The sequence below is a fragment of the Oncorhynchus gorbuscha genome, unplaced genomic scaffold (genome assembly GCF_021184085.1).
Source record: "Oncorhynchus gorbuscha isolate QuinsamMale2020 ecotype Even-year unplaced genomic scaffold, OgorEven_v1.0 Un_scaffold_717, whole genome shotgun sequence".
NCBI lineage: Eukaryota > Metazoa > Chordata > Actinopteri > Salmoniformes > Salmonidae > Oncorhynchus > Oncorhynchus gorbuscha.
The window spans coordinates 165,832-175,636 of NW_025745777.1; the positions used below are offsets into that span (position 1 = coordinate 165,832).

At 45.6% G+C, this 9,805-nt stretch overlaps 2 protein-coding genes across 2 annotated transcripts in view; one reads left to right on the forward strand and one right to left on the reverse strand.

The window, feature by feature from the left end:
• Positions 1–883: 883 nt before the first annotated feature.
• On the forward strand, positions 884–4,571 carry LOC124019909 (lipopolysaccharide-induced tumor necrosis factor-alpha factor homolog). The gene is made up of 4 exons (XM_046335351.1): positions 884–1,046; positions 1,257–1,286; positions 1,693–1,825; positions 4,189–4,571. The coding sequence occupies exons 2-4, from the start codon at positions 1,262–1,264 to the stop codon at positions 4,367–4,369; spliced, it is 339 nt and encodes a 112-aa protein (XP_046191307.1). The 5' UTR covers positions 884–1,046; positions 1,257–1,261; the 3' UTR covers positions 4,370–4,571.
• Positions 4,572–6,410: 1,839 nt separating this feature from the next.
• Positions 6,411–9,805, reverse strand: part of LOC124019896 (enamelin-like) — a 13,583-nt gene continuing 10,188 nt past the window's right edge. The window contains exons 2-5 of the mRNA XM_046335339.1: positions 9,156–9,740; positions 7,038–7,132; positions 6,740–6,914; positions 6,411–6,508 (exon numbers count right to left, since the gene is read on the reverse strand). Coding sequence (XP_046191295.1) covers positions 6,411–6,508; positions 6,740–6,914; positions 7,038–7,132; positions 9,156–9,740 — 953 coding nt within the window. The remainder of the gene's footprint in view (positions 6,509–6,739; positions 6,915–7,037; positions 7,133–9,155; positions 9,741–9,805) is intronic.

Here is a 9,805-nt window from a genome sequence, read left to right on the forward strand (position 1 = left end):
CTCTATGCACACACCGAGTAACGATAACTTGGCTCTATGCACACACCGAGTAACGATAACTTGGCTCTATTTTACACTGAGCTCTATACACACTGAGATAACGATAACTTTGCTCTATACACACTGAGTAACGATAACTTGGCTCTATACACACTGACTAACGATAACTTGGCTCTATACACACTGAGGAACGATAACGGCTCTATACACACTGAGGAAATCTAACGATAACTTGGCTCTATACACAATGAACTTTGCTCTATACACACTGACTAACGATAACTTGGCTCTATACACACTGAGGAACAGGATGAGTAGATAGGCTCTATACACACTGAGGATAGAGCTCTATACACAATGAGGAACGTTAACTTTGCTCTATACACACTGAGTAACGATAACTTGAATAGCAGTATAGGTAGGAGACAGGGTACAGTAGATAACAGTATAGGCTGTTTGGTGGGAGACAGGACAGTAGATAGCAGTACAGGCTGTTTGGTAGGAGACAGGACAGTAGATAGCAGTACAGGCTGTTTGGTAGGAGACAGGACAGTAGATACCAGTACAGGCTGTTTGGTAGGAGACAGGACAGTAGATAGCAGTACAGGCTGTTTGGTAGGAGACAGGACAGTAGATAGCAGTACAGGCTGTTTGGTAGGAGACAGGACAGTAGATAGAAGTACAGGCTGTTTGGTAGGAGACAGGACAGTAGATAGCAGTACAGGCTGTTTGGTAGGAGACCGGACAGTAGATAGCAGTACAGGCTGTTTGGTAGGAGACCGGACAGTAGATAGCAGTACAGGCTGTTTGGTAGGAGACAGGACAGTAGATAGCAGTACAGGCTGTTTGGTAGGAGACCGGACAGTAGATAGCAGTACAGGCTGTTTGGTAGGAGACAGGACAGTAGATAGCAGTACAGGCTGTTTGGTAGGATGGGCGGATCCAGCTACTGACTCTGTTCACCCTCCTGTGATACTGAGTAGAAGAGAAGTACCAGACTCCTTTTGGACCAGCAGAGCAGTAAGAATCTCCCTTACAGCAGATCTGTAAGTACTTTTATAAGAGATCATGTGTCTGTTATTGGAAAAGTAATGATGAAAAATGTAAGCTTATCAAAAAAAAGAAGACTATTTTATTTGTAGTTTGAATGTTTGAATGTTTTCTCTCTGGTTATCAGCATTTGTTGAGTGTTCCATTAGTGTGTTGTACGTCCTGCTGTGTGTTCTCTGTTAGTACTCAACTCTCTTTCCTCTCAGGGAGGATGGCCAACGTCCAGGTGCCTGTTGGTATGTCCTACTGTACTTTGGGTTGAGTGAAACTCTTGTTAACTATAAAGGAAGTTAAACAGTCGTGTGTTTTCAGTGGGCAGATGGATGAATGAAATCATGCTATAAAGGAGGTTAAACAGCAGATGGATGAATGAAGTCATGCTATAAAGGAGGTTAAACAGCAGATGGATGAATGAAGTCATGCTATAAAGGAGGTTAAACAGCAGATGGATGAATGAAGTCATGCTATAAAGGAGGTTAAACAGCAGATGGATGAATGAAGTCATGCTATAAAGGAGGTTAAACAGCAGATGGATGGATGAAGCCATGCTTTGAGGTACTGTAGGACTGAATGAATTAACACATTAATGCATTAGAGAATGAACTAATACTTTGTCTACTCCACCCCCCCCCCCTCCTCCAGTGGCCATCGGTGCGTTTGGGGACAGTCCTGTCCAGATGACCTGTCCTACCTGTCACCAGACAGTGGTCACTAAGGTTGACTTCTCCTCTGGTGTCCTCACCTATCTCTTCTGTGGAGGACTCTTCTTCTGTGGGTGCGTACAAGAGTGTGTGTAGTGTGGTGTGTAGTGTGTAGTGTGTGTAGTGTAGTGTGTGTGTAGTGTAGTGTGTGTAGTGTGTGTGTGTGGTGTGTAGTGTAGTGTGTGTGTGTGTGTGTGTATAGTGTAGTGTGTGTGTGGTGTGTAGTGTGTGTGTGTGGTGTGTAGTGTGTAGTGTGTGTGTGTGTGTGTGTGTGTGTGTGTGTGTGTGTGTGTGTGTGTGTGTGTATAGTGTAGTGTGTGTGTGTAGTGTGTAGTGTGTGTAGTGTGTGTGTGTGTGTGGTGTGTGGTGTGTAGTGTAGTGTGTGTGTGTGTGTGTGTGGGGGGTGAAAGCCAATCCTACTGTTTGTCAGTGGGTTCAGGTCAGACACCACAGGCTGAAATGACTTGAATCAATCTAGCAATTTGTTGTTATTTTGATCCATTAATATTAGTAATTTTCACAAAATAAACAAATGTCAAACTTGATGAAAATGTATGTATTTGTTTTTGTTTATCATACTACCGTCATTAAATCAGTTTCAAAGCTCACTACATTAAATGACACATAATTTAATAAAAGCCCATTTCATAAGGAATGTTACAAACTGGACTATATTTCGTAACTTACTTTGATGAGGTTGTGATTAGGTGTAAATTAGGCTTTGGTCGTCTAATTGGGTCGTCTAATGGGGTCATCTAATGGGTTGTCTAAATGGTCGTCTAATGGGGTTAGATCTAATGGGGTCGTCTAATGGGTCGTCTAAATGGTCGTCTAATGGGTCGTCTAAATGGTCGTCTAATGGGTCGTCTAACGGGTCGTCTAATGGGGTCGTCTAATGGGGTCGTCTAACGGGTCGTCTAATGGGTCGTCTAACGGGTCGTCTAACGGGTCGTCTAACGGGTCGTCTAATGGGGAAATCTAATGGGTCGTCTAATGGGTCGTCTAAATGGTCGTCTAACGGGCCGTCTAACGGGGCGTCTAATGGGGCGTCTAATGGGTCGTCTAATGGGTCGTCTAACGGGGCGTCTAATGGGTCGTCTAATGGGTCATCTAAATGGTCGTCTAATGGGGGCGTCTAATGGGGGCGTCTAATGGGGCGTCTAATGGGTCGTCTAAATGGTCGTCTAATGGGTCGTCTAAATGGTCGTCTAATGGGGTCGTCTAATGGGTCGTCTAATGGGTCGTCTAATGGGGTCGTCTAACGGGTCGTCTAATGGGGTCGTCTAACGGGTCGTCTAACGGGTCGTCTAATGGGGTCGTCTAATGGGGTCGTCTAATGGGGTCGTCTAATGGGGTCGTCTAATGGGTCGTCTAACGGGTCGTCTAACGGGTCGTCTAATGGGTCGTCTAATGGGGCGTCTAATGGGTCGTCTAATGGGGTCGTCTAATGGGTCGTCTAATGGGTCGTCTAACGGGTCGTCTAATGGGGCGTCTAATGGGGTCGTCTAATGGGTCGTCTAATGGGGTCGTCTAACGGGCCGTCTAATGGGGTCGTCTAACGGGCCGTCTAATGGGCCATCTAATTTCAGTGTATTTGACTTTTTTAACTGCCATTTCCTGGAAGTCAGACAAACCAAGCTAATTCCTCTCAGCTTCAGAGTCGTCTTCCTTCATGTTGTGAGGTTATGCCTCTCAGCTTCAGAGTCCTCTTCCTTCACCACATGTTGTGAGGTTATGCTTTGATGTTTCCTCCAGGCCCAGAGGGGAATTGTTGATATGTTGGTCAATTGTTTATTATAGATAAAAATGCATTTTTACCTACGACTTTGGTATTTTACAGATAGAAAGATTAAGTATTTATCCACAATTCCAGTGTTTACTTGCTATAGTGTCATTACTTCGCCACCATGGCCTGTTTATTGCCTTTAACTCCCTTATCTCACCTCATTTGCACTCACTGTATATAGACTTTTTTATTTTTTTGTTCTACTGTATTATTGACTGTATGTTTTGTTTACTCCATGTGTAAGTAACTCTGTGTTGTCTGTTCACACTGCTATGCTTTATCTTGGCCAGGTCGCAGTTGCAAATGAGAACTTGTTCTCAACTTGCCTACCTGGTTGAATAAAGTGAAATAAAAAAATAAAAAAATAGGCTCTGGACAAGTCAGGGCCTGGAGTGTTTTAACAAAATGAAACCAAAATATTTAAGCTGACTTCATTCAGGTTGAAATGCATTTGTGCAAATATGTATACACTATATTTAATGAGATATTTGAATGCAATATTTTGGAAAACATTTTTATATAAAATGTATTTAATTTGTGTCTACATTTTAACTGGTAAATGATGATTGTGATTAAGAGAAATAAAATCCCTTTTTGGCCTTAAGATGCATCTCCTTACAATGTTTGACCGTTGTTGTTCCTCCTCCTCAGGTTTGTTCTGGGTTGCTGTCTCATCCCGTTCTGTTTCGACAGGCTCAAAGACGCCAAGCACACGTGTCCTCCTGCAAGACCCTCCTGGGGGTTTATAAGCGCTTATAAAGCCCATAATAACCAGCAGGAGACTCCTGTGTCTTTTGGGAAGCTAGCTACAACATTGTGTCATGTCTTCTGAGACAAGTTGCTCTTCCAACACAGTCTGTTGTTTGTCTCAGCTTCCACCCAGTAGAACTGCACAGCAGGCTACCACGTGTTTGAAAGACCAATTAGTTTAACTCAATAGAACAATTTAACTGTCACAGAATGTTGTCATTGACAGTGTTCCATTCCTTCCTGCCCTGTCCCTTGCTATCTAGTTACCGGTTGCCTTGGCAACGGCAAAATGTGCGACTTAAATTGTTCTATTGAGTTAAATCTAATTTAACTGTCACAGAATGTTGTCATTGACAGTGTTCCGTCCCATCCTGCCCTGTTCCTTGCTATGCAGTTAACGGTTGCCTTGGCAACGGCAAAAATGTAGGACTTCAATTAGATTTAACTCAATAGAACAATTGAATTGTCATTGACAGTGTTCCATCCCGCCCTGTCCCTTGTTATGCAATTCACCGCTGCCTTGGCAACGGTAAAATATGTGTGCCATAGAAATAGACAACGTAGAATGTGAGTATTCATGGTTTGGTGGTTGTTGTATGATCTGTAAGTTATATTACTCTAATTGTCTCAATGCAGCACTGTGAGTCTTTCTGATTGAGTACTGTACTGGTTTGTTACTGTACTGGTTTGTTAGGAATAAACTGAGCCCTGAAAAATACAATCATTTCACAACCGCTAAAATGTTTTGTTAATTTGTAGAAAAACTTTTATTATCAGCCGTTAGTTCATAGGCTGTTTATTTCTTTATAAATACATTTTAAAAATTGGGGGGGGATTGTGTAATAATATACATTTTTATTAATTAAATCATACATTCAACATCTGCTATTTAGTATCATCAAATGGCAGCATTGAGAAGACAGACAACAGTTTGAGCTGACATGAACAAAAGCACAGTGACATTCTAATGACATCAATCATTCTGCACTAGAGGAATTGGTTGTCATGACATCGAACAGGGTTTTGGCTCGGTGGATAAGTGTTGGAGATACTAACCCTGAGAAAAACAAAATGGCTGTCCCAGAAAGACGACATCACCAACACAGGACTTCTTTGTCATCTAATGAAATACTTTCATATTTTCACCCGAAGCCAAAGACAAGTGGCTCTATTCAATCCACATCGTAGAAGTTCAGCAGTACAGCATTATGTTCCCGTAGCGTAGACTGCATTCATGGTAAATGCTGCAGATGTTCCCGTAGCGTAGACTGCATTCATGGTAAATGCTGCAGATGTTCCCGTAGCGTAGACTGCATTCATGGTAAATGCTGGCAGATGTTCCCGTAGCGTAGACTGCATTCATGGTAAATGCTGCAGATCTTGGCTCAATAGGATATGACCTTTCAGCTACACAGACTGAATAGAGCCCTACAAATTCTTCTTTTAAACAACATTCCAACCACCAAAACAGAACCAGACTTCATTCCAACCAAGACAAGAACAGACTTCATTCCAACCACTCAAGACAGAACAGACTTCATTCCAACCCTTTACCAAGAAGAACAGACTTCATTCCAACTGACAAGACAGAACAGACTTCATTCCAACCACCAAGACAGAACAGACTTCATTCCAACCACCAAGACAGAACAGACTTCATTCCAACCACCAAGACAGAACAGACTTCATTCCAACCACCAAGACAGAACAGACTTCATTCCAACCACCAAGACAGTACAGACTTCATTCCAACCACCAAGACAGTACAGACTTCATTCCAACCACCAAGACAGTACAGACTTCATTCCAACCACCAAGACAGTACAGACTCATTCCAAATCCACCAAGACAGAACAACATACACCTGACACTTAAATAAAATGCAGAACTTGTCAGAGCAGAAACATTGATGTGACTAAAGTGCTAGATGGTTTTATAGTATATCCTTGTATTCAGTGATATTTACAATATCTGAGGCACTACCTGACTCTAAACGTATACATTTTTGTTTCCTGTTTGAGAACTTTACATGATGTTTTTCCCTGTCTGAGCCGAATGCGACTGGATGCTATATGGAGTCAGTTAACTCTCTCACTGAAATATAAAATCTCTGAAATCCGTGCTTAAATCATCAGTGTAGAATGCATGGTGACAGCCACGGCCAGAGTGGTGAGGAGAAGGTGGAGGCCGAACGTTGACCAGAGCGACGCCCGCCGCCTCGCTACACAGAAACAAAACAAACATTATAACTTTGTTCTATCAACTCAAATCATAAATCTCTCTCTCGGAGCTCTGCAGAGAAAAATAGAAAGAGAACCAACTACATCTTCTATAGATAAAAAGGAACACATGTTTACTCCTGTAGTTGTAGCAGCAGCTCCAGCCACGCAAGCGATTTTCGGCTCCAGCCTCTCCAGGTGCCCCTGCCTGCAGGAAGTATGATGGTTCCTACGCCAGCCGTGTGGTGGGTTAGTCAGCCCTTGCTCCTCTGCACCCAGCCCCAGATAGTCCAGGTCGGCCTGGAAACGGGTGCTGATCCAGGTCCGGACCGCGCTCTGGTTCTCATAGCTCTTCAGCTCTGGCAGGTTAGAACCCAGCAGACCTTTGACCTGGCTCACACCCAGAGTCTGAAGGTGGAGGGGTTAGGAGGATAATGACAGACAGGTATGTATGTATGTAGGTAGGTAGGTAGGTAGGTAGGTAGGTAGGTAGGTAGGTAGGTAGGTAGGTAGAAAGACACACATACACACCTGTATAACAGTAGGGTCCAGGCTGATGAAAGTGTCCATGTCCATACTGATGTTAGAGGTGGACAGACGCTGGACGTAGGCTGAGTCAGCACCACCTAGTGGACAGACAGAGAGTAGACTGAGTCAGCACCATCTAGTGGACAGACAGAGAGTAGACTGAGTCAGCACCACCTAGTGGACAGACAGAGAGTAGGCTGAGTCAGCACCACCTAGTGGACAGACAGAGAGTAGACTGAGTCAGCACCACCTAGTGGACAGACAGAGAGTAGGCTGAGTCAGCACCACCTAGTGGACAGACAGAGAGTAGACTGAGTCAGCACCACCTAGTGGACAGACAGAGAGTAGACTGAGTCAGCACCACCTAGTGGACAGACAGAGAGTAGACTGAGTCAGCACCACCTAGTGGACAGACAGAGAGGAGGCTGAGTCAGCACCACCTAGTGGACAGACAGAGAGTAGACTGAGTCAGCACCACCTAGTGGACAGACAGAGAGTAGGCTGAGTCAGCACCACCTAGTGGACAGACAGAGAGTAGGCTGAGTCAGCACCACCTAGTGGACAGACAGAGAGTAGACTGAGTCAGCACCACCTAGTGGACAGACAGAGAGTAGGCTGAGTCAGCACCACCTAGTGGACAGACAGAGAGTAGGCTGAGTCAGCACCACCTAGTGGACAGACAGAGAGTAGGCTGAGTCAGCACCAACTAGTAGACAGAGTAGGCTGAGTCAGCACCACCTAGTGGACAGACAGAGAGTAGGCTGAGTCAGCACCACCTAGTAGACAGAGTAGGCTGAGACAGCACCACCTAGTGGACAGACAGAGAGTAGACTGAATCAGCACCACCTAGTATACAGAGTAGGCTGAGTCAGCACCACCTAGTGGTCAGACAGAGTAGACTGAGTCAGCACCACCTAGTAGACAGAGTAGGCTGAGTCAGCACCCCCTAGTGGTCAGACAGAGTAGACTGAGTCAGCACCACCTAGTGGTCAGACAGAGAGTAGGCTGAGTCAGCACCACCTAGTGGTCAGACAGAGTAGACTGAGTCAGCACCACCTAGCGGACAGGCAGAGAGTAGGCTGAGTCAGCACCCCCTAGTGGTCAGACAGAGTAGGCTGAGTCAGCACCACCTAGTGGTCAGACAGAGAGTAGACTGAGTCAGCACCACCTAGTGGTCAGACAGAGTAGGCTGAGGCAGCACCACCTAGTGGTCAGACAGAGTAGGCTGAGTCAGCACCACCTAGTGGTCAGACAGAGAGTAGACTGAGTCAGCACCACCTAGTGGTCAGACAGAGTAGGCTGAGGCAGCACCACCTAGTGGTCAGACAGAGTAGAATGAGTCAGCACCCCCTAGTGGTCAGACAGAGTAGACTGAGTCAGCACCCCCTAGTGGACAGACAGAGTAGGCTGAGTCAGCACCACCTAGTGGACAGACAGAGTAGACTGAGTCAGCACCCCCTAGTGGACAGACAGAGTAGACTGAGTCAGCACCACCTAGTGGTCAGACAGAGAGTAGACTGAGTCAGCACCACTTAGTGGTCAGACAGAGTAGGCTGAGTCAGCACCCCCTAGTGGTCAGACAGAGTAGACTGAATCAGCACCACCTAGTGGTCAGACAGAGTAGACTGAGTCAGCACCACCTAGTGGTCAGACAGAGTAGACTGAGTCAGCACCCCCTAGTGGACAGACAGAGTAGACTGAGTCAGCACCCCCTAGTGGACAGACAGAGTAGACTGAGTCAGCACCCCCTAGTGGTTAGACAGAGAGTAGACTGAGTCAGCACCACCTAGTGGTCAGACAGAGTAGGCTGAGTCAGCACCCCCTAGTGGTCAGACAGAGAGTAGACTGAGTCAGCTCCCCCTGGACAGGCAGAGTAGACTCGTATCTAAACTTCCGACTTCAACTGTATGTATGTTATGTATGTTATGTATGGCTGTGTTAGCTGGTAGGAGGTAGCTATGTATGGCTATGTTAGCTGGTAGGAGGTAGCTATGTATGGCTGTGTTAGCTGGTAGGAGGTAGCTATGTATGGCTGTGTTAGCTGGTAGGAGGTAGCTATGTATGGCTGTGTTAGCTGGTAGGAGGTAGCTATGTATGGCTGTGTTAGCTGGTAGGAGGTACCTATGTATGGCTGTGTTAGCTGGTAGGAGGTAGCTATGTATGGCTGTGTTAGCTGGTAGGAGGTAGCTATGTATGGCTGTGTTAGCTGGTAGGAGGTACCTATGTATGGCTGTGTTAGCTGGTAGGAGGTACCTATGTATGGCTGTGTTAGCTGGTAGGAGGTACCTATGTATGGCTGTGTTAGCTGGTAGGAGGTAGCTATGTATGGCTGTGTTTGCTGGTAGGAGGTAGCTATGTATGGCTGTGTTAGCTGGTAGGAGGTACCTATGTATGGCTGTGTTAGCTGGTAGGAGGTACCTATGTATGGCTGTGTTAGCTGGTAGGAGGTAGAGGTACCTATGTATGGCTGTGTTAGCTGGTAGGAGGTAGAGGTACCTATGTATGGCTGTGTTAGCTGGTAGGAGGTAGAGGTACCTATGTATGGCTGTGTTAGCTGGTAGGAGGTAGAGGTACCTATGTATGGCTGTGTTAGCTGGTAGGGGGTACCTATGTATGGCTGTGTTAGCTGGTAGGAGGTACCTATGTATGGCTGTGTTAGCTGGTAGGAGGTACCTATGTATGGCTGTGTTAGCTGGTAGGAGGTACCTATGTATGGCTGTGTTAGCTGGTAGGAGGTACCTATGTATGGCTGTGTTAGCTGGTAGGAGGTA